This window comes from Enhydra lutris, unplaced genomic scaffold (genome assembly GCF_002288905.1).
Source record: "Enhydra lutris kenyoni isolate GAN:26980312 unplaced genomic scaffold, ASM228890v2 scaffoldscaffold5, whole genome shotgun sequence".
In the NCBI taxonomy this organism is placed as follows: Eukaryota; Metazoa; Chordata; class Mammalia; order Carnivora; family Mustelidae; genus Enhydra; species Enhydra lutris.
Window position 1 is genome coordinate 18678905 of NW_019154089.1, and position 24692 is coordinate 18703596.

General features: G+C 51.7%; 1 protein-coding gene across 5 annotated transcripts in view; it reads right to left on the reverse strand.

Moving 5' to 3' along the window:
- LOC111140971 (potassium voltage-gated channel interacting protein 1) overlaps positions 1-24692 on the reverse strand; it is a 344579-nt gene that overhangs the window by 208156 nt on the left and 111731 nt on the right. For 2 of the 5 annotated variants that reach the window (XM_022493254.1, XM_022493256.1), the window contains exon 1: positions 9830-9890. The exons of 2 other annotated variants lie outside the window; for them this stretch is intronic. In XM_022493254.1, the coding sequence (XP_022348962.1) occupies positions 9830-9890 (61 nt within the window). Of the gene's footprint in view, positions 1-9829; positions 9996-24692 lie in introns of those variants that run through there. One more of the 5 variants, XM_022493255.1, reaches the window with a different exon arrangement.

The window sequence follows — 24692 nt, forward strand, 5'->3', positions numbered from 1 at the left end:
CCCAGGACTCTGAGATCATGACCTGAGCCGAAGGCAGAGGCTTAACCCACTGAGCCGCCCAGGCGCCCCTGTTTTTACTATTCTTTTTCTCCTTACTACGAGAGCTTTTAAAATAGTATTTATATTACTATTGTTATATTTGTCAACACCTTGCAGAGTGCCTGGCGCATAGACAGTAAGTCCTCAATACGGATTTTTTTTTTTTTCTTTTTCCTCTCTGGTTCCCACTCAGATGCAAAAATACCCAACAGGCCCATTCAAGAGATGCTTAAAGTACCAGCAAAGTGGAAGCATCAAAAATTGTGAAAAAAAAAAAAAAAAGTGTTTTGAAAGTTTATTATCTACTTCTTTTTAAATCAACAAAGTAGTCATCATGGAAAAAAAAATTCAAATTTCATTTGACTTCTTTAGACTTATTTGACTGTTTCCTTTGTGAGCCTTCTGAGTGGTAGTTGGTAAGGCGGGGGGAGGGGGCATCACAATCACCTTCAGCTGAAGGACCTTGAGGGCTTAGAGTCCTAATCCAACCCAGGGCTGGCAGTCTGCAAAGGAGAAAGGGAAGGAAGTGAGTCCCCTGCTGCCCTCACTAGGTGAGAAGGGAAGCCTCTGGAAGAGACCCCTGCTGAGTGGGCAGTGAGGCCATCTGGGAGAGTGGCACATGGGTGAGTGCCAGGGATGGAGAGAAGGTGCAGCCTCAGCCCCACATGGAAGCCAGGTGCTGTGGGGTCTCCAGAACCCTCCCTCGGCTGCCAGCAGAGCCCTCCTCTCCCTTGGGGCCCAGGGTCTACATGAGTGAGGAGGTGACAGGACCAATGGGAGGCTGGTGGCTGTCACGCTTGGTTCCCGAGGGCTCAGAAGCCAGCCGCTGTTGTTCAATCTCTTCTTGGGCATCTGAGGCCTGCTTGTCCCGGGTGTGGCCTCAGGCCGGAGGAAGAGGCATGCGGTGGGGTGCCTTGGTATCAGACAAGCTCCAAACCCTTGCTCTTCCATCACTAGACATGGGACCTCCCTGAACCTTAGTTCCCCAGTTTGCAAAGGGAGACTGACACTAGAACCATCGCAGCGCTACTGTACAAGTTCAAGGAGATTGGGTATGAAGAAGGGTCTGGGACATACAGGTCCTGAAAAAATTCGAATCCCTCCTCAAGCAATGCTTCCTTATCCCTCCAGTGTCTATCCCAAACAAGTCTACTGATCCTGGATGAGTGCTGCTTAACGTTTAGTGCAGGAAGCTTCCTCTGACAGCTAGCAGGATTGCTTGTTGGTTTTCCAACAGGGAGGTCCTACTATGTCCCATGGAAAAGGCATTTAACTTCCACGATTCAGGCTCTTCCTCTGTTTCTTAGACTCCTTCTAACTCCATCATACCTTCTGGCTTCAAATCCCACACCGAGGCTTTGTACAGAATCTGGGCTGCCAGCCTGCTCTACGATTCAGAGCACTATCAAGGAAATCCCTCGCGGAGAGAGGACTTTAGTCCGCACAGCTCTGCCTGCCCTCTGTCCCGGCCCATGTCTGAGTTACAACCCGCCGAAGACTCAGAACGCATCCTTGTCATATCTTCACGTGTCACAGAACCTGGAGGTACAGCTGAAGGGAGGGCTGGCAGAATCAAGATTCAGGATCTCACTTGGCTGGAATAACATTTCAAATTAGTAAATTAAAACTTAATGGGCATATAGAGCCCTGCACTTCTGTTTTATTTAAGAAAGAAAGAAAAGCTCCATTGAAGAAATGTTCTTCTGGGGAGATCAGACTTCAGAGTGATTCGTGTGACGACAGCCGGGACCGGGGAGGCCTGGGGTTCAGATCCCAGATCTGACGCTCCGGCTTCGTGACTAGGGGCAAGCCACTCACCTCCTTGGGGCTCCTTTTTGTTATCTCAAATGAGACTTGAACCAGGAGGCTTCAAAGGTCCCTTCCAGCTTGACATGTAAACTTAGAAACATACACATAAGCACTTACATACGTACTAGAATCTGGGCCCCAGGTCAGCGGGCACAGAAGCCACCTGGAGATTGTAGTAAAATGTAGGTTCTGTTCCAGCAGGGACCAGAGACTACATTTCCAACAAGTTCTCACATGGCAGCGAGACTGCCTCATTGTCCTAACAACCTTGGAGGAAATGACTCTCAGCATCCCAGTTTTCTAGATGTAAAAATGAAGGTTCACAGAGGTAGAGGGGCCTGCTTGAGGTCACAGAGCTGACAGGCTGCGGAGCCAAGGTTGGAAGCCAGGTCTAGGAGTATATGCCCCAAACCGCCACGTCACCTGCCAATGTGTCCTAAAGATATAGGCCAACCCACGGCCAAGGGCAGAAGGGAGCCAGCGAGGGAACAGAAAGTGGATGCACCAGCGAGGCCTCGTGTTGGTTTCCTTGGCCAGGATGACCGTGCGCCCACTGACGGACCCCTCCCTGCCTCTCCCCACCATGTGCAGACACTGACTGATTCTGCTTCCTGATTAGGAAGGTCTGGAATCCTAACATACTTGGAGATTTAAGTGCTCGATCCTTCACTGACAGGCAATGACGGCTGCAACAAAGGGAAAAGAATTTAGTTCACATAAATGATTAGAGCGGGGGAGCGATGTTTAATCCTATTAATGAATTTGCTAATTGGCCTTCTGCCCCCAATCATTTCATATTTAGGCTTTTGCGGTGTCAGATTAAATGGAAACAGATCCAGGGGTGGTTTGAGATGAGGCTAAAAGCATTTTGCTCAGGGTCTGCAGATGGCTCGGTTGTTCTGTATGGCTAATGAGGTCTATCCCGGAATGCCTTCTCCCCAACGTCCACTTTCCCCATTTGGGCTGTTCTGCCTTGTGGCGAGGCCAGGAGGGGAGGGGGATGGGTGTGGTGCCTAAGAGCTCAGGCCCTGGGGTCAGCCAGAAATGGGCGCGGCTATCCACGAACTGTGTGCTCTGGGCAAGGAGCTTCCTTTCTTAGAACCTCAGTTCCTCATTTGCAAAATGGGAACTGTAATAGGGTCTGTCCTCCAGGGCTGGGAAGAGGTTATGAAAATAATGTAGGAAAAGGGCCGAGGAAGGTGCTTGGCAAAGAGCAGCAGTCAACATCAATTATAATTCACCCTGACAGATGATCCCCATTTTCCTAGCTCACCATTAGGAATCTCCTTCATCATCTAAAGTTTCCACCTTCCTGTTGGAGTTACCAGAGAAACCAGGACTCCAGTGGCCAGTGCTGTGCTGGCTCTGGGTCCCAGAGGGATGGAATCGGACGGAGGTGGCAGTTCGGAGGGACAGAGCTCGCCAAGGACTGCCCAGTCATGGTGCCAATGAAGCAGCAGAGGAGGAAGGGACCTGCTCTGAGATGGAATGAAGGCAGCAGCAAAGCCTGCACTATACCAAGTTGCTTAAATCATCACACCTGTGCTCACTCCCTCCTTGACCCTATAACACATAACCTTGTAAGGGAGACACAGTCATTGGCCCCATTTTACAGAGGAGGAAACGGAGGCCCAAGGAGGTTCAGCTAAGGAGTCATACATAGTGCCAGAGTTTAAACCAAGATCTTACTTTCATGCAGTGGTCCTAACCATTTTTGCAATCCTGTCCGTAGTCCCCTGATTTGAGTGGAGTGTGGTTCCCATCTCCCCTGCTGCCCCAATGAGGATTCCTGCCTGGCCTGAAATCACAAGAATTAATCCTAAATTCTGCTCCCAGGGCTAGGATATAGGAAGCCAGCGATATCCCAGTCGATGACGGCAACTCCCTGAAGGTGACCCATTTAAAATACTCCCTGGAGAGAGGGGACGCATTTAAAGATACGTCAACTTTGTTTGAAGGTCCCAAGACTCCCAGTGAGTCAGTTTTTCTCTCTCTCTCTCTCCCCTTTTCTCTCTCTCTCTCCTAAACACTGCTCATTCTCTGCCTGATGAATGGGAACATCACCTCCAGGGCCATTATGCAGAACTTTACAGCACTTCTCCCCTTAAGCAGACCTGGATTTCTGATCTGTGCTGCCGCATTCCTGCCCTGGTTGGAGCCATCAGGAACACACACCCTGATCCATCCATCCTTACCTCCACCCAGCCAACATCCATCAGCTCTGGACCCAATATCAGGCCTGACAGAAACCCTGGCATAAGACTCATTCCCTTAGAGCTAGTTGGAGAGATAAATGTATAAATCCATAATCACATAATGTTCACGATTATAGCAAGGGGAAGCCGCAACGGCTGCAAAGGTAGCAGGGGACGGAGAGATGTGCTCTGCCTGCAGGAGCCTGGGAGAGAAGGACACTGAATGAGGTTTTGAAGGATGTGTAGGAGTTCGCCAGGAGAATGGGGAGGTGGCGGTGGAGGGTGATCGAAGCCAAAGTGAACCCTGGGCAGAGGTAACATCAGGGAAGGGATGATGAAGGGTACTTAAGAGATTGCTTAGTGAACAGATACATGGGTAGACAAATGTACAGGTTTCTGATCTCACCCTGATAAGGTAAACGTGAACCTGAAATACAAAGGAGGCCATTCTGGATCAGTCATTGCTTTAGTTTTCTTTTCTTTCTTTCTTTCTTTCTTTCTTTTTTTAATGAATCAACAAAAGAGTGAAAGTAGAGATACTTTCCCATCTTCTCTCCTTCCCCCAGAACACTACACACCTACTGATATCCAAAAACTACCAGGACTCTTCTTGACTGAATTCATAATTTTTAGCTTTCTAAGAAGTGCTTGCTCTAAGTTTACGATTAATTATCTGTACCAGAGCTTCCTGTACCCTTGACTCCTTCCGAGTTTCATGGCGGACAGCTTAGATCCAGCACTGGGATAGGATGACAATCAATACTCTTCATGCAAAAACAGTCTTTCATTATAGCCCTCCTAGTACTTCATCGCTCATTCATTAATGATGGATCCATTCATTCCTTCATGACTTCGTATCTTCAATCATTCCTTCCTGCATTCATTCGATACTTCATTTGCTTCTTTTCATTCATTCATTTATTTAATCCCCCATTCATTCAATCAACCATTCTTCTACTCGCTTGTTGGCACACACACTCACTGTTCCTTTGCACATTTGTGAAGCATTTATAGAGCAAAGCCCTTCTAGGTATCCAGTGAGGTCCAAGACTGGGTCCCTTGCCAGGTAGTGGGCTGAAAGCCTTCTCATTTTGGACCGTAGTCCCTCACTTCTACCTTTCAATCTTCCCACCTCCCTCTTTCTGTTCACCTTGATCCCCACTGACTTTCTTCTGGAACTGGGGGCCCAAGAACTGTGCCTGGCACTGGGTGTGGGCTCCTCATCCTTCTGTGACTATCAGGAGCTGGGGACTAGGAACACTGTTCTCAGCATCTCCCTGCTAAATGGTAAACAAATTCAGTACATTCCGTGGACAAAGCCAATTCAAAGCCAGCAGACCAAATAAGAGAATTCATTCCAGGCAGTGGGCTGGTAACTGAAATTCCAGCGGGAAGCTAACTTTTCCTGCAGGGTCTGCAATTCTAGAAAATAACAGAGGGCGGCCAGCCATTCCATTATTTGTAATTTCCTCCAGAAAAGATGTCTTTGAGTACCTACTATGTGCAAGAAACCAAGCTGGGGACTATGAGGAATGATCCAGATAAGCTCCCCGCAAGAAGCTGACACCCTGGAGGGGTGAGGGGGTGGGTGAGGAAGGGGTTAACACCGCCATCCAGTGCCCAATTCAATGTATAACTTGAGAGTCGTGAGAACGCACACCTCAAAAAACTGGGGAACTTAGATGGAAGAAATCACTGCTTCCTGGTGTCTGGGGAAGCCTTCTTGACTGACTGTGGGAATAGCTGAGTGAGGTCTTGGGATATGGGTGGAATTGTAATCGTTGGACTAGGGGGTGGGGAGAGGGGTAACACAGAGTGAAAAGGATGGACAAAGATGTAGAAGTGGATGACACCGCCCAGCACAAAACCTCTGTAAGTTAGCATGCCTCTCTTAGACATCAGGAAACTGGCATTTCCAAGGTGAAATGATTTGCCAAAGGTCCTTTGAGATAAAGGGCTGTGTGACAGCAAGGGTACTGCTTCTCTCTGCCAGTTTTTTGTCTCTCCTTGGTCTCCCAGATCTTCTGGGTTGAACACACTGCCCGATTAACACACTACAAACACAGCTTCCTCAGGAGCTCTCTGGTTCCATAAATTCTCCAAGGTGCTCACTGATCTAGGAATCAGGGACCCAGTCCCACATTTGTCTCTAACTTGCCATACGGTCTTAGAAAAATCATCGAGTACCTGTGGGATTTAGTTTGCTCGTCTATTCAATGAGTACTCTGGAGATTCCCAGCTCAGACCTTCCTGAAGGTTCTGAATGCTTTCTCTTGGTCACAGAGGACTGCCCACCCGTTTCCTTATAGGCAAAAATCTCTCCTGCAATGGTCTTATCATTCAGGGATGTTCTCCCTAAAGTCTCTTGCTGGCCGCCCCCCTCAGGCCCAGCAGCTGCACCCACATCATCCTTCTCTGGCCACCCCCCACCCCAACCCTTTAGACTTATTCTTTAAAGCCCAGAGCAGGTATGAAAAGCACATACAAAACTCTGGGAGCCAGAAATTCTACCGGGGACTGGGAGGCAGAGGCTGAATCCCCCAAAGTAGGGCTTTTCTCCTTCCTCATGAAAGACAAACAAAGATCCCAAACAGAGAAAGAAAATGAATTTGAATGCTTTTATCCAGTGACACGGCTCTTAAACTAATTTAGATTTCAGCTGCCTTCAGGAAGCTCTCCCTGGACGCCCAGCTTGGGCTAGGCACATCTCTCTTTCTCTCCGCACTAATCACGTGGAGTTTTTGGTTCTACTTTAAAAAAACGTGTATGTGCCACCAAATTATAGTTTGGAAACATGCAGGGCAGTTTTCAGCAGGAAATTTTCCAGCCATAGAGCGGAGGTCAGTGGGGGCTGCAGGGACAGGGCCAGCGTCTGCGCATCTAGGGTTTTGGGGTCCTAGTTACCTGGACGGCACCGGAAGGGGGCTCCAGAGATAAGCCGTTAGGACTCCCAGAGGCACTGCCTACTTCCACGATGGTCTTATTCTAGGCGTTTGGAAGCCACAAACAGTAGAGCCATAAATTGAACAGTAGCTAAAATGTGCTGACCACTTCGTACACAGCAAAGCTGGTGCTGATCCTTTGACTTGCATTATCCCTGACATCCACACAGCCCAGCAGCGGTTTTTAAGGAAGTAACTACAACTGTCCCTGCTTTACTGTTGAGTAAGACCAAGCTCAACAGTGGTGGAACCTGGATTTGAACCCAGCAGGGAGATCACTTCCTGAACTGAAAATCTCCACCACCCTCTTCTGACTGCTTCTAATTAGATCTGAGCCTGACGTCTCAGAAATCATAGCAGCAGTTCCAGTAAAAGCATCAGCAAGGAAAAGCTTCAAATTTGAGAACAGGATGGGACCGGAGGGAAAGAAGGCTCAGGGACCTGGCGAGGAAGTGACCCATGACCACTGGCCTCCCCAACCCATTTCTAAGTCACCTCCCTCTGCAGGAAAGGTCTTCTGCTGATCAGCATTCCACAGAGGAAGATGGTGAGAGAAGACTGATTGGGGCAAATGCTGGGAGAAATGTACACGGCTGGAGCCCTGGGCAATTCAGCCAACCTGGCGGAACTCTGTGCAAGAGGGACTGGCCACTCAGGGATGGGACAGCTTGTCATGGCCGCCTGCCCAGTAGCCTTGTTCTGCTGTGAGCTTCAAATAAGCATTGTTGAGAGAGTTAAATAAGAAAGTGCCCCAAAAGCATGCTGCACTGTATCAGGCACACAGTAAGGGAGGGCTCACTGAATGCTGTCACCCCCTCTTCTCTTTCTTAGGGTCCTCGGAGACAGCAAAGAGCTCTGGCTTCTGGGAATACTGTGGGAATTCACCAGAGTGACCTGGAATTTTTTGTAGGAGAAGGGAACGTCTGAGCTCTTAATCTTTGCACGATCCTGTGCTAGAACCTCCATATCCATCCTTCGTATTTCCATGCTCTTACAACAATCTCCCTTGGGTCTCTGGTGGCTCAGCCCGCACTGTATATGAAACAGGGTCCTCCCTCCCTCTACTCCCCCCACATCCAGTATCCTGCCTGGAGGTAGTATTCTCACCCACTTTATGGATGAGAAAACAGGCTGAGAGAGATGAAGTTTGGCCTGAGATCTCAGAGGGAGGGAGTGATGAAGCTGGGTTGCATGCCCAGACCCCACCAGACTCCAGAGCTCAAGATCTTTCTGTGAAACCTAGAGGCCTCCCAGAAGAGCCACAGGCATTGAAAATATTTTAAAGCAAGTCCCCGAGTTTCTTGTTTCATAGTCCCCTGGCCTCTGGGACCTCACAGTGGTCAGATAAATGATGCAGGTCTGGTGCTGAATTCTGCTCCCACACAAGGGTGGACCCCACAAGGAGCATCTGAGGGTCTGTGAGAAGCAGGGCTCCGAATGTCAAGAATCTGGGTCTAGGCTTGCAGACTCTGCCTGCCCAAGACTGGTAAAAGGGCACGCTGAGCTTTCCCTGCATAGAAGGATGCATGACTCGTGCAGCCCTAGACCCGTGTTCTAGGATGTAAACACCAGTCCAGCTTTATCACCTAAGATCTGCACCCGGAGATCTCATCCCACATTGCTCAGCCAGCCTGATGTCTCTGGGATCTGGGCCAGATGCCTGGACCCTTTGAGGACAGGTTACTCGTGGGGATCTCTGAGATGTAAATTTGCCTAATGAGTCAGGAGAGACCAAGCAAGTCCTAAGAGCAGATTCACCAAGCACCTTGGGGGTCCACCCTTGCCTTAATACGGTTCTAATCACTACCCAGCATGAAGGCTGGGGAACTACAGCCCCTACCTATAACCAGAACCTCAGCTCCAATGGCAGAACTTGAAGGTTTAAGTGTCAGGTTACTTAAAATCCTTCAACCACTCACCAGAAGATTTGAGCATTAAATGAACGAAAACAAAACCCATCCTTTTCTTTCTTCCTAACTGCATCCTGTCCTTCCATTCCAACAACCAACTTTCTTACATAGTCCCTTATGGCGCAACATATGTTTGGCCCAACTTCACAGGGACTCATTGGACAACTGTCCCACTGGTGAGACTGGGCAGGTCTGAGCTGGGGAAAGGCAGCTATGGAACAGGGGGTATCACACTTTCTAATCTTTGACAGAAGCTCACTGCTCCATCACACCTTGACAGTGCCCTCAGCCCCCCAGCGGTCACCAGAGCATGGCAGCACCCTTGTGTGATGCCCTCGCTCCTAATGACGCCCCCAGCCACCAGGACGTGCACCGGGTCACAAGCCCTGGGAGTTGTACCTCCTGGTAACAGCTGATTCCTTTTGGCTTGCAGAGGTTTATTGGGGTGGACAGACAGAGCAGCCTCTCCCTGATGATGGACTCCTAGGTCTGCACCAGCACTGCCACCCGGAGGAGTGTGTGAATGTGTGAGCACTCTCGCCGGGTGCCCACAGTTGCACAATCGCCAGCCGTCATGGGAACGGAAAGAGCTTCCCAACATTTCCACTCAGACAATCCAGTCACCCCCACCTGTGAATCCGACTCTTCCTTCTGCTCCTAGAGATTTCCAGGAGGAAAGTCCTGGCACCTGGAGCCCCAGAGGGGGTCTCCCCCACCCCTGGTGCCAGCGCCCACCCTGGCTCTCAGCGGCGTGTTCATGATATTCACACCGAGCCTCCGGCCAGGTTTCTTACTCCTTTGGATATAAGAACCTGCCCTTGCTCCTCGTGGAGGGGAGAGTCCAGGCTGAGGGAGGCGGGTGGCACACCCCAGCTCAGCACCGAGCACTCCCAAACCCAGCCAGGGGAACAAAAGGAAGAAGGAGGTGGCTTACCTTTAGAAGGTCGCCTTTGTTTGGTTTGCAGAGACGAGAAGGTGCCCATGACGGCCCCCATGGCAGTGAAGACTTGTGTGCGACTTGGGACCCCTCGCCCTGCCCCTCCCCTCCCCTGGAAAGAAATCAGTGTGGCTCCTCTACTCCGAATTGGAGGAGGAAAAAAACAAAACAAAACAAAAAAAACACAAAAAACAACAAAACACCCGGCAGCTCGCCTGCAGCTTGGTATTCAGCGAGCGTGGGGCTGGGGCGCTGGGAGCCTTTTCTTTCCTTCTTCAGCCCGCACATGCACTGACTCACAGGGCCAGCCGCTCCCGCCGAGCCTTCGGAACCGGGCCGGGCCGCTTTGCGCGCCAGGGGCCGAGGACGCTGCCCCGCAGCCCGCTCGGTGCCGGACACGGGCCGAGGCTCCCGAGCCAGCAGCGCGTGCGGTGCGGGAGCCGCGCTCAGCCCGCCCCTGCTGCCGCACGCTCCGCTCCCCTCCCGGCGCTCGGGTGGCTCTCGGGGGCCGGGTACCAATCATGAATGAACAGAGCCAGGGACCGCGCGGAGCGGAGCGGAGCCGCGCGCCCGCCTGCCCGCCTGCCTGCCCGCGCTCGGGGAGAATCCGAGGCGCGCGGGGCGGCCGGCGGGTAACCCCGGCGGGGCGGGGCGGGGGGCCGGGCCCCGAGGGGCGCCTGTAGCGGCACCGCTGCCCACCGCCCTGCGCGCCTGCACCTGCCCGGCTGTGCGCGCTCCAGGGCTGCGCCCCTGGGCGCACAGACCTGGGTAGGCACCTGGCTGATGGGTGGGGTTCAGGGGGCAGCAGCAGATTGCTGTGTGTGTGTGTGTGTGTGTGTGTGTGTGTGTGTGTGTGTGTGTTCCTGTGTGTGGTGCGCGTGTCCCTGTGTGTGGTACGCTATCACTGACTTCAAGGGAAATCTTAATCACCTCCTGAATTCATGGGGTGGGGAAAAGAAAACTCTAGTCTACCCAGGGAGAGATGAAAAACATACATCTAACTGGGTTGTCATGAGAGGAAGGGTCCCTCCTGCCCCTCCAACGCCAGGGCCACCTTCTCATGACTGAGAATTGGGGAGGGTAAAAGGAGCCCCTTTGGACCCTTGTTTTCTCTTTGTTGTTTCTCCCTTGGCTTTCTCCCTCCTTCATCCTTCTACCTTCCCCCAGCCCCCCAGTAATTTCTTAGCCATCAGCTATGGGGCAGGCTGTGCGTTAGTGCTGAGGGGGTAATGGCTGAATTTAAGAAACAGTCTCCCTGCTCTGAGTCTTCACTGCAGCTCACACAGAACCACAACCCCTATTTCAGTATCTCATGCAAAAGGGCAAAGTTATGGTTCACCCCCATGGGTTCCCCTCAGCTGCCTGTGGTGCTGAAATGCCAGGTCTGCTCCCTGAAAGCCTGAAAGGAGCTACCCTTCTTCCAGGTAGGAGCTGCCTGAGTTCCCATTATGCACTATGCCTGCAGATCCCAGGACCCCCAACACAGAGCCCCAGACACACACATACACATAGTCACACAGAAAATACGGCACAGTTCCACAAGTCCACACAGACATTGCTATTATACACACAGACACACTCAGCCCATAATACGTTCACAGGGGCATCCACGGGCCCCCACACAAGGTGCATGAACACAGAGGCATGAAGACACACGCACAGTGCAAAATGGCATTATGGTTACCAACGTTCACGCAGGCGCCAAACCATACAGGCACATAGGCATACCCCAAGGATACAAGTGACCTCAGGAGCTGCTTCTCTTCTTTCTAGTCCATTAGCTGCCCTTTCAGGAACAAAGCTGGCCTGAGACTTGGCCAGGGACCCAGAGTAGTTTTCTTCACCTATTCAGCATTGAATGCGCTCTCAAACCCAAACATGTGCCCTATTTTGTGCAATGGGGAAGTTGTGCTTAATAACATCTGTCCCTTTCATTTGCATTGCCCTTTAGCCCACATCCCCCCCCACCCCGAGAGTTAGACAGGTCATGTCTAATCATTACTGGAAAGAGAAACTGAGGCTTACTGAAGGTAAGGAATTTGCCTGAAGTGACTTAGCCAGAATGTGGGATTAATCCAGGGCTGTTTCACAACCTCCTGTTGCCAGGTGAGGACACTGGGGACCCCTGGGCTGGGGAGATCTCCTCTGGGCCCTACCAGATCCAAAGCTTCAGTTCTCATAACTGCCAGGACTTCTCTGTCTGTGTCCATGAGGCCTAGAAGCCTGGCTGATGGAGCAGGACTGGTAGAGGCTGGTCTGCGGCCTCCCTCCTGCTCTCCTTGCGGGAGAAGAAGGGTGGGGGTGGGGTGGAAGCCAGGGGTCAGGAGAGGACCCATCACAGTGGCCAGGACTCAAGGAACAGAGGAGGGATCTTCGCTGGGGAGAGGATGTTGCGGCCCTCTGGGATCACTGGTCTCTGGGGCATCTGCTCCTCCCCATGCTACCGGGAGACCAGGGCCAACGTTTGAGTGTCTACAGAAGGCTAGGAGGCCATTCTTGCATTTCTACTTCTTCCCCACAACCACATGAAGAAGCAGAGTAGCGCAATTGTTCCACTTTACAGGTCAGAGAGAGCAAAGTACCCTGGAGGAGTTTATGACCGGCTGCTTCTAAGCAGTGGGAAGAAAGTGAGGTCACCAAGATGCAGTCCAAACTGCTGAGTTCAGCTACGAGGGCTTTTTGGGGACTGGCTTCATCGACCCATCTCTGTGCTCTCCAGTGCTCCCGTGGGGTCCTGGCCACACAGACCCTCCCTAGTGCCCTCTATGGCTGTGCTTCAGGGCCTTTGCATGTGTTGTCCCCTCTGCCTCAAACATCCCTCGCCTCTTTCTCCATCTGCTGACCTGCTGCCCATCCTCTGAATATCTGATTCAAGTGCCGTGTTCTCCAGCAATCCCTTCCTAGCCCTGAACTGGTGCCTGCCTCAGGGGTTCCTGCAGCACTTGGAGCTTTTGCCCTTCAGAAAAGTCATCTCCTTGGATCCCGTTGTCCCTTTCCTGTCTGTCTCTCCCTCCACACAGAAGGTTCCCTAAGAGCAGGAACCACTACTAATTTGGCTCTATGTTGTCTACTTAACCTCTTCTTTCTGGCAGGGGTGCAGTCAATCTCGGTGAATGAATGAATGGGCTAATTTTCTTTGCTCAGGGACCCATTTATTAAGTAAAAGCTGGTGATGACCACATCCTCTTAGCTCTTCGAAGGAAGAAGCACTCTTCCAGGTAAAGATTCACTTACTCAATCAATCTTTATTCATTCATATGTCAGCCAAGGACCAGATATTTACATGCACAACCGCTCCCTTATTCCTGAAGATTCCCTGGGTGCTAGGCATTATCTATAGGTAAATGGACACACACACACACACAGACACACACACACTCTATGATGCAGCAGACATTGCCTGTGAGAGGCTCACAAAGAGAGCATCTCAGAGGGGATGCATGTCAAAGCAGAGAAGACAGCAGACACCCTCCCGCCTCTGGGAGACTTGCCACAGAGAGCAGAGAACCATGGGGGCAACTTGTCCTGCTGTCCCCAGCATGTACTCACTAAGGCCATCTTGCCAGCTCTGTCCAAGCGGGGCTTCCCTGGCGGTGGCTCCTTCTACTCCTGAAGGTAAGCTAGCTCCTGCCCCACGTCCAGCTCTGATCCCTGCCTCATCTACCCTCTTACGGACTGAAAGTTTGTGTCTCCTCAAAATTCATACGTTGAAGCCCTGCCCCTGAGAGAGGCTGCGTTTGGAGACAGGACCTCTGAAAAAGGAATTAAGGCTTAACGAGTTCATAAGGCTGGGGTCTTGATCCCATGGGATGAAGTACCCATAGTGGCTCAGAGCAGATGACGGAGAGTTCCCCCAAGCCCTGAACGCATGCCTAAGGAAAGGTCTTGTGAGCACACAGGGAGCAGAAGGCAGCCATCTGTAAGCCAAGGGGAGAGCTCTCACCAGACACCCACCCTGCTGGCACCTGGATCTTGGACTTCCAGGCTCCAGAACTGTGAAAAAATACATTTCTGTTGTTTAAGCCACCCAGTCTGTGGCATTGTGTAAGAGCAGCCGGGGCTGAGTAATACACACCCACGGGGCCGTCCGTGCCCTCAGGAAGCTCTGCAGGGAAGGCCCTCCCATCGCTCTGACATAAGCACGCATGGAGAACTCCTTAAGGCACGCCTGGAAGGCTGTTGGGGGAGGAAGGAGTAAAATGGTCAGAGCCCGCAGGGGGTCCCGATCGAGCATGCCCGTGCTTGTTTGTGTAACACACAAGACGCGTGTGTCCCCTTCCCTCTTCTCTCACGCACTCGCTCAGTCATGTTTCTTTCCATTCTCGCGGATGGGGGCAGGTCCCCGAGTGCCCACCACACACGGGGGCAGCAGTGTCAGAGGAGGAGCCTGGACCTGGGGGTGCTGCTAGGCCTGGGTGCCCATGCTGCTTTTGCTGCTCTTTCGCTGTGTGACTCGGAGCCTGACGCGTACTTTCTCTGAACCCTACTTTCACTTTCCGTGGCCCACAGTAGTACCTACCCTGTCGTGCTGCTGTGAAGACTGGAGGTGACATCAGGCCCTGAGTAGGTGCCTGGCACACAGCGTGGCCAGTCATGGACCCTGGACTGACGCTCTCACTGTTGTTGTGGCCAGGTACCGTGCTGGGTTAGATGGGTGTAGAAATGAGTCAGCCACAGCCCTTCCCCTTGGCTTCCATCTTGGCTCTTCATCTGTTTCATAGGAAATCTATTCTCAGGGTCCCCATCTGGTATTAAAAGACTCAGATTAGTTAAGGAAGGGAATGTGGTTGGCACCTGATTATGTGCAATTCAGCACTATGCTGGCTGCTGTCTTGTACATTTCCCAAATGTTCTGCATGCATAAGTCTGGCCGCCTCAAATAGATCCTGAGTTTTTAGAAAGCAAAGCAGGCACCCCTCTCCCTGCCCCCACCAGCATTGGCGTAGCCTGACCCAGGACATCTGAAGGGTTCTGCAAATCCCCACACTGAGATCATTAGGGCATGGGCAAGGGCACCATCCTTTAGCCTTGAGATCGAGTCACGCTTCTCTTACTAAATGTACATGTAGGCCCAGGCTGCTTCTCTCTGAAACATGAACAGGGTCCTTTCAAGGGTTGGTGTGAAGATTGGGTCAGATAAAGCAACGGGAAAGTACTTAGTTTCTTGGCAAAGCACTCTGCAAATGTCTTTTATTATATTTTTGCTCTGGGGCTTTTTTCGTTATTCATTCATTCAACAAATATTTATTAAGCACCATCTACTTGCCAGGCACCATTCTAAACAGAGGGACCAATAATGAACAAAGAGGCAGGCGTCCCTGTCCTCATGGATCTGGCGGGCTAGGACTGAAAGCAATCAGATCCTCTTACCATTACAAACTGTGATTGGGCTTGGAGGAAAGAGGGAGCAGATGAGTTTGGGATGAGGTGCTGTGGGGGCTGCTCAGAGAAGCCAGGTAGGATAAACCTTTTGCAAACTACAAGCTAATGTCACAAATACGTATAGATCCTCAGAAGGCAGGGGGTTAGATACGGCTTTCAAGTCAGAGAGATCAGGCTGCAAATGCTGGGTTTGTTTTGTGACCTCACGCACGTTATTTGACCCATGAGGGCCTCAGTTTCTGCAATCTGGAAGTGGAATAATTTCACCCGCATCAGTTGCTGGGTGGGGCTGAAAGTGATCACGATTACAAAGTGCCTGGCATAGGGTCTCCTGCCTAGAATGTTGTTCCAGCTCCGAAAATGCTAACTCCATTTTTCTGCTTTCCCTTCCAGTCTTCTTTGAAAGCACGTTCTTCCCCACCTTCCCAGGAGGAAGAAAAGATCTTGGAATAGGGCTTGGGCTTGGGCAGTGCCTCTCTGGGGCCACATCCATATGCATGAAACATGGCCTCATCTGTCAAGACTGATCGTGACCCTTCAGGGAGCAGGGCTGATGCCAGGGAAGCCAGGTCACAGCCTCTGCCTTTGATGTCCTGATGGCTCAGCTCCCCAAGGGCACCCCCTTCATGCTCTAGTGCTGGAACAGTCTCCACCAGGGGCTGAAATGAGTTCAGACAGAGTGCAGCCAACCACGCAGCCCAGACACTTGCAGCAAAGCCCTTCCAAGTTACCCAGAAAACCTGCCCCAGCGAGGGGGGAGGACATTCCAAAGCATCTTGGCTTGCATTATCTGAAGCAACATTCATAATGTGTCCTGGAGACTAGAGAAGTCATGGGTGCCAACCCTAGGCCAGGTGCAAGGTAAGTACTTTGTGAAATTGATCAGATGGCTCTGGGGGTGGATGGAAGGCTGGGTAGAAGGAGGAAGGGTGGAGAGGGAGGTGGATTCAAATGTGTTCAAATAGACATGTAAGTATCCAGTGGAACCTGTGAACCTTCTCCCCCAAAACTGCCATGCGTGAGTGCACACACACTCATACCTTGCATAAAATTTTATGGCAGCCATGACTCCCGCATGAAGCCCACCCATGGACAGAGTTAAAAAACTCTGCACTACAGGGGAAAGCTTATAATTAGGGATTTGGTACGGTCAGCTCTTAGCTGTGCCACTTTAACTTCTTTGAGCCTCAGTTTCAACATCTGTAAAATGGGTGTAAATAGCTGTGTCTATTTCTTGGGGCTGTTGTAAGGATTAAATGAGAAGAAGCCTTCCAGTGCTCCAAGTGTAATGCCTGGCAATGCTCACTGACAGGTGCCAGTCATCGTTAACATCCTCATTAAACTTCACTCACTCACTCACTCATTCATTCAGTCACAAGTTAATGAGTGCCTCTGGTTCCATCACACCCTGAGAAGGTCACTGGGGTTCAGAAGTTTGCGCTCACTTGCTTGGGGAACTCACAGTCTAAGGGGGGCAATGGGCAGACGATAACATCCCAGATCTCACCAAGAAAGAGGGGGAATGACTTCACTAGCTCTGCTGCTGAGAAAACCAACCCCTGACTCTGGCCAGCCTGGCCAGCTCCACCCAAAGTCCCAGGAGAAGCAAATGTTTGGATTCAACAAGGTCAAGGGCCTAGGTCAGCCTCGGAGGACAAAGGTCAGCGTGGAAGTGGGGTGGAGAAGTCAAGAGTGGAGCTGGGTAGAAAGGGATGGAGTTGCAGGTATTGGAGGTGGAGGGGAAGAATAAGGCTGAGATGGGGGTAGCCCTGGACAACTGTGGTGGTGGTGTGACACTGAAATGGCTGGGGTAATGAGGACAGAATTTCTAAAGTGTGTGCAGAATATGGATCATAAGCTGCTTGGGGAACTATGCAGGCATTTGTCATGTTCACTCCCCTCCTTTATTCTCCTTAGACTATATAATAATTACCTTAACAATGCCAGCCACTGTCTATGGGGTTTTTACTATGTGCCAGTTTGTTTCTGGTCCCATTAATCATTTCAGTAAGGTAGGTATCGTCATTATCTCCCATTTTATATATGATGCTACCAGAGCACAGAGAGGTTAAGTGACCTGCCCGAAGTCACACAGCAAGGAAGTGGTGGAGATGGCTTTGAACTTAGATAGTCTGACTTCAGATCCCACATTCCCTTTGACTCCAAGCCCTCCTGCTGCTATTGTGACTTATTTCTTCCAACACTATTTCTCTGGGAGGTAGCAATTCACGGGCGACTCGCAGGTATGGTGTAGCTTCTTAAAGCCAGGAGACAGAGGCCGAGGGGAGGTCTGCTGGGTCCTGGCCCTCTGGCTGGCAGTCGCTGCTTCTATCCATACCCTTGCTGCTGGGGGCTGCAGCCATCCCATCTGCCTATGGGAATGCAGAATGCACACAGGGTCTGTTTTCCTTCAGTGGCTTCTCTGAACTGAAGACCCCAGGGGAAGTGAGCAGGGGTGGAGGGAAGGAGCAGCAACCATGCTGTGTGATGATTAGTAATAATGCCAGCGATGAGCACCCCTGGCCCTCCACGGCCTGCTGAACCTGTCAGCGCTGGCTCCCAGCTTCCCAGCTAGGCGGCTGCTGCTGCAATTCGAGCCTGAAGAGGGGGGTGGGGGAGGGGAGCCCAGAGCAGGGAGGGAGGAAGGAAGGAAACAAGAAGAAAAGTCATGGTCGCCTTCATGCTGAGGGCTGACTCTGGGACAGAGCTGCAGAAATGAGGCCACATAAAGCTACAAGACAGCAATGGATACTTTCTCCGTTGTTTCCGGTGACCCCATACCATGTCCTACGTTGGAGACATGTGGCACTCACTGCGTGGGGCAATATGACATGGAAACAATGGGGCCACTTTCTTGGATGGTGACTTCCAAAGGCTCTGGTCTGAAAAGAGGCCTAGAAGAATGTGAACTCAGAGATAGGATTTGTCCTTGCCTCACCTCAGGCAAAGCACTCTTCAGCACTGAAGCCCCAGACATTGATGGAATCTTGGTGCCAGGGCAACCCTGCCCCTTTCCCAGGCAGAGTCTGGGCAAATGGACATGACCCCGAGTCCCTCTCCCAGGCCTGCCCATTGTCTGCACAGCACAAACAGTGCACACTCCACTAGCCTGTGTATCTTTGCTAGGAGGGGGATCCTGACTTATTTCTCCTCGTGGAGTTAGGGAAGGAGGGGAATCTTCCCCTGCGCTCAAGAGGGGCGTGGCCCACCATGCCCCGAAGAGCAGACAAACGTGGGTTTTAGGCTGGGGGCCCACTGTGAGCTGGATGGCAGAGTGAGCCCAGGATGCTCAGGACCTGTCACATCTTGGGGGCTGCCTGCCTGGAGAGGTGATAGGCTGCATGTCGGGGTCCAGCCCACCCCACATCTCAATGCTTCATAAGCCCCCAGAAGAATATTCAGGCCATGCCGAGGAGATGGGGGTATTCTGAATGGATCGAGATTTCATTTCTCCCCCAAGAAGAGCAGGAATTTGGAATAGAAGTTAAGTTCAGCAGCTGAAGGAAGGAGGCACACCAGAGGCCTGAACTCTGCAGCTATCCATAAAACTGCCTGCATCCTACCTCTGTCTCTGCCCGCTCCTCTGTTCTATGTGTCAGCAAATGGAGAGTCAGAGCGTGAGGGGATCTGCCCAAGGTCACAAAACGACACAGTTGAAGAGTCAGGGATTGAACCCACTTCTGTCCATCTTCAAAGCCCGTGCTGTCACCCACCCAGGAAAGAGAAGGAAGTGGGGAGGGGGAAGCAGGCCAGGCCCTTCCTGAGAGGCCAGGCCGGCATTCCCTCCCACTTCCACTCTGTATGGAGGCTCCCTTCCTGGGAGGCCACAAGGCATCATGTTGACCACAGGGGCACTTCAAGATGACTTCTGTGTCTGTTGTCCCTTCTTGCCCTGGGTGAGCCCTACTCGGAGGGGGCTGGGCACTCTAGCAGGTGCTGGGGGAGCTAATTGACAGTCCGGGGCTCTCTTTCTCCGGGCTGGCATTTGCATGCTGCATTAGTATTCGTGCCCACAGCTCAGGGCTGTTCTGGACGGAGGATGCTATGCAGATGAGCATCGAGTCTGGTGTGTGATGGGGATCCATGCGTTTTGCTGGGAATCAAGGCTCCCGAGTACAAGGAGGCTGAGGGAGGCTGCGGATGAGACGGGGCTCCTCGCCTGCCACCCACACTGCCAATCCCTGGAATCCGCCATCTATGATGTAGAGCTCCCAGCCAGTTCCTCCAACGATTCGCCAGTACCACTGAGCCCCTGCCCTGCCCCACCTGCCCTGCGGTGGTAGCAGAGATGCAAAGAGAGGGAAAGTGGTCTCACTCCTGACCCTTAGGAAGCTCCCATTCTAGGGAGACAGAGTGACATACGAACCAGTCACCGACTGGGGGATGGGCCTACAGCAATCAGGTGAGAGGCTGAGAGATGTCTAATTCAACCTGTGGGAAGAGTCGGGGTCCGGAGATGCTGGACCTGGATCTTAAAAGCCTAATAGGAATCTGGTGGTCAGGCATCGCCGTAAACACATGACTTGGTTCTGGTACATTCTCCGAAGCAGATCAGCGGGAGCCACATCCTGTTTCACTGTCTTGGGAGCGCCTCGCTGGCCAGAGCGGTAATACGTCACTGTGCCCATTTATGGATTGCCCAAACCTAGACTTGGACAGACTTTGGAGAAAGCCACTCCAGGCACCATGTGACAGATGAACGTGTGATAGATGATGGAAGTGAGCAACTGAGTCATCCAGAAACATCTCCGGGGGATGGAAGCTTCCTGGCTTCTGTATGCAACCTGCTCAAGCATTTCATTGTGCCCAGAGCTAGGGAGGCGACTTCTAATGTCTCATGGGGCTGCTAAATGGAAGGGTACTTGGTCTTCATATTCCCGACAGCAAGGGTTGGAATGCCTTGCTCAGGAGCTCTTTGCACCCACTGCCAGAGTCACACAAAGCCCTGACTGCCCCAAGCTAAGCCCTCAGGTGAGAGGGGAAGTTCACTTTGGTAGGGGGGTCAGGGGGAGATACAGCTGTTTTCTACAGTGGAAACTGAATGGCTGGGTTGGGGGTGGGAAGGTTAAGGGGTTTGACCTGCACCCCAGGCTCTAATTCTGAATGTGCACATTATCTCAGACACTCTGATTCTCCCCAGAATAGTACCCTCTCAGAGGTATACAACTTGAAGCTGAAAAGGACTTTAAATGTCACTTTACAGATGGCCGGGGAGGGAAAGAGGTTTGCTCAGGGCAATGTTGGTAGAGAACAGTAGAGCTGGGACTGTACCTCAGGGTTCTGGAAAGGGTCTTCATGTTTGAAAGTACTAAAAGCTGTCCTCAGCTGTCACAGCCTCTCCTCCAGACCCGGATCCGAAAGTGCTCTTCCTTTCTATGAAGTGTAACTTTACAGGCACAGGAAGTGTGCTCCAAATGGACCTCCCTCCCCTTTACTGAAATTCCCTCAAGATGAAGTAATATCAAGCGAAGTTTATACTATGAATCTCTGGGGGAAGTTGGCACACTGACCTGGAATTCAGACTAAAGTTTAAATGGCTGATACACTACCAGCCGGCTTTGCTAGCAGTCAGGAAGGTTAGTGATTAGGAAGTAAGGGCATGGGAAAGATGAACTGTATGGAGGAAAGGGGACCAGGAGAGGTAGTCTGGGCCCCTTGTAAATCAGAGAGGTGGGTGTGAATGTTTGAATAATAGTAGGAGCCCTGCTGGAGAACCTCCGCATTGGGTAAATTCTTTTTTCCTTTCCTTTCCTTTCCTTTCCTTTCCTTTCCTTTCCTTTCCTTTCCTTTCCTTTCCTTTCCTTTCCTTTCCTTCCCTTCCCTTCCCTTCCCTTCCTTTCTCTTCCCTTCCTTTTCTCTTACTTCCCTTCCCTTTCCCTCCCTTCTCTTCTCTTCCCTTTCCCTTCCCTTCCCTTCCCTTCCCTTTTCTTGTTTTACCACTGCTCAAATGTAGTCTTGTGTGATGCATACAGCCATCTATCCAGCCATCCAACCAGACATCTGTCATTAATAAATATTCCCTACCCCTCTGTGATACCTGCCCTGCTGTAGGTATGGGGATATACCAGTGACCAAGATGGGTATTTTTCCTGCTCTCTGTACCTTCCATTCTCATAGGGAAGGGAGGTCAGGACAATGAGCAGCAGATAGGTAAACACACAAGGTCACGTCTGTTGTTGGTAGACACCAGAAGGTTGTATCAGGAGGTGGTATCCTTATAGTGGGAGAGCTGACGGGGACAACCTGAGAGAGAAGGCCTCACTGGAGTGGTGAAGGGCGGCAGGTGATTCTGAAATTTGAACGACAGGCAGGAGTTACTCATGCTTAGGATTTAGGGTGAGAGAGGCTAACGTGAAGGCCCTACAGAGGGAGTGTGCTGGGTAGGCTCAAAGCACAGAGAGCAGGGCAGGAGGTTCCAGAACAGGCAAGGGAGGCTTAGTTGCAAGGGGTCTGTCATCTTTGGTGCAGTCTGGATTTAAGCTAAGGGCAAGGAGAAGCCCTAGGAGAATATATTTTCTCTTTTTATTTTGAAAAAAATTATAGACTCACAAGAAACTAAGAAGATAGTATGAAAAGGTCTCCTGGACCCTTCATCCGGTGTCCCCCAGTGTGAGCATCTTACATAACTACAGTCTCATATCAAAACCAAGGCGCAGGTGTTGGTATAATCCACAGACATGGTTCAGATGTTCCCAGTGTCACATGTCTTCGTGTGTGTGTGTGTGTGTGTGTGTGTGTTCCTGTGCCATTCTATCCCAACTGCAGATTGCTGCAACAGTGCTCACAGTCAAGACAGCAAACTGTTCCATCACCACAAGGGAACTCCTTTGTGCTCTCCCTTATGGTCACTCCTGTCCCTGGGCTCCATCGCCATATAAGAATTTTAGGGAGTGGGGTGGGAGTGGGAAGATCTGACTGCTGTCAGCTGGGGCAGGGACATGGCCCACCCACCTTGGAGGCCCTAGTAGCCTCTCAACGAACAGGTTCTCTTGAATCTGGATTGTTGCCATTGGCTTCACTTTGTAGTCACAAAGCAAGGACAGAAAGACTAAGCGACTGGAACAAGGTCACACAGTGCTCCTCATGGTTCCTGGCTGCTCTCATTGAGATGGTTCTGACCTCTCTCTGCAGAGCTCTGGTGTGTGGGTCGCTAGGGGGCCATGGGCTGTGGAGAAAAGCAGCCTTGCCCAAGGTTACCACCTCCTCAGTCTCTTGTACTTCCCTAGCCCTGTGGGCGGAATGCACCATCCTCTACCTGAAAGAGGTCTGGAGTGGGGGCGGGGGGATTGTTAGAAGATACTTCCAAGCATAATGGAAAATCCTTTCTGCATCCTTCAGCATGCCAACAATGACCCACAAGTACTGGAGAGAAACTCCCTCCTTCCTCTCTCCTCCGGTTTCAGTGGGGAGGATGAAGATGATTCTCCCAAGGGAATGGTGTTCAGCCCTCAGATCCTGTAGCTCAGCCCCTGCCTCCAGCCATCCAGCTTGTGGGTCTTAGCTCATGCCCTCCCACTCCCTCACAAGGCAGCTACCCCAGGCTATCGGTGCATGCAGGAGGCCCCTGGCTCTCCAGCTGCTCTGCGTGGGACCCAGTGTCAGGGCTCCTGAGGCTAGAAGATCTGCCCCATGCTTCAGTGTGACTCCCAGCAGCAACAGTGGGGGAGCCTTCATGGCATCCAACCTCTCCATCTGATTCTCCAGTGGGCCCCGGGAAGGGAGTGGGCTTGATGGGAGCTTTAAGCTCCCAAACCAAGCACAGCTCTGCACCTAGAATCCCTGCCCCAAGTAAGGCCACACTTTCATTTTGAGTGGTCCGCTCAGAACTACCCAGGGATGAAGAGGTGTGAGAGCAGAGCTGGAAGACAGAGAGGAAGAGACCAGGTCCAGCAAGATGGGGAGAGGGGAAAGGCTGGGTGCCTCTGGGACCTTCACAGGGCTCTGAGGGAGATTAGAAGGGTCAGCTAAGAGTCTCCTGCGTGAAGTCGTGAGCCCAGGCCAAACCTTGCACCCCCCATTCAGTCCTGGCCTGAGCTCCCTCAGCCCTCAACAGTCTCATTCTTTCTCTGTCCACAGGGTTGCAATCTCCACTTCTTGTAGCATCTTCTGTCTCAAGGGGAATTTCTGTCCCTTCCTGGCAGCTGTCCTCCATCTTGCAGAGTAAGTGCTAAGGGAACGGATGGGATCCCGCTCTTCCTCCCCCTCCTTCAGTGCCATGGGTTAGCAGGCTGCTCAGTTGCCACTAGGGGCCATGGGGTCCCCCTCCCTGCCTGGCCAGCCTCCTGCCCTCAGGCCTCTAGGGGAGGGTGCACATTCTGCCTCTCTGCAACACTAATGAAATCTTCCTTCTGCTCAGGGCCCAGCAGGACTCAGGATCAGTATTTTTGCCCATTCAGCTCTGCCCTGTGCTCCGGCTCAGGAATGACACCCCACACCTCATTACAGACAGGCCGGCTCAGCTCCCCAGGCAGGTTTCTTGGCACCATCACCCCTCGGGAAGCTTGAAAAATCCTCCCAGGGCCTCTGGGACTGTTGATTCTGGTCCTTGTCCTGGCTTCTGCCTGTGTGGAGGCTCTTTGCAACACACACCCTAAGGATACCCTTCTCGGGGCTCGCTCCCACCCATCTGAATCCTATTCCCCACTCCAGACTTCCGCTTGTGTTGCACCTCCCCCAAGAAGCTTTCTCTGATCTACTGTTGTCTCCTCTACACTCAGAGACTTTTGATGGTCTCAGAGACTGCTTGCCTCCTCGCGCGCTGACCACTAGGGGGCGTTGGGCTTGGTTCCTTGTAGGGGCGTAAGATAAATGGGGACTGGATGAATGCGTGAAGGGATGAATGTGTCCCCACTCATACCTCCATCCTCCTCCTCCAACACGTAACCATATGTTATTTGGCTCTGCTTTTTAACTGCTTCGCGGAGAATGATGACGGCAAACCCTTGAAGGAAGTGACCTTGTCGTAAATATAATTTATTCATCACCCAGGCACGTTCTGTTAAGCTCCCACTCTGCCCCACGCACGAGGGCCCAGCGGGGCTAGTGAGCTTGTCTCTGCCCTTGAGTAGCTCTGCTCAACGTCATGGCTTCTGACTTCACGGGACCCTTTTTTGAAAATCCGATGAACCTGTAAACCGCCACCTCAGAAACCCGCACAAACACACCCACACCCACTGCCCTACCCACCCACAGACAGGTAAACTGCGGGTCCATTTCAAACACTCCTGAAATCCCCAGCCACAGGTTAAGAATGCCTGGTCTGGTGAGAAAAAAGAACAAGTTAATACCTCTTTGCTCAGGGCTCTGCCAGGAGGCACAGACAGCGTATCCTGGCGATCACAGAAGATGGGATGATTAACTCACTTTGAGTGGGATGAAGCGTCTCAGGGAGGTTGGAGTCAAGAAAGAGATTGCAGAAGGGCTGGCTTTCGAGCAATGAGTAGAAATTTGCTGGGCGAGCAAGGGAGAAGAGGAGGAA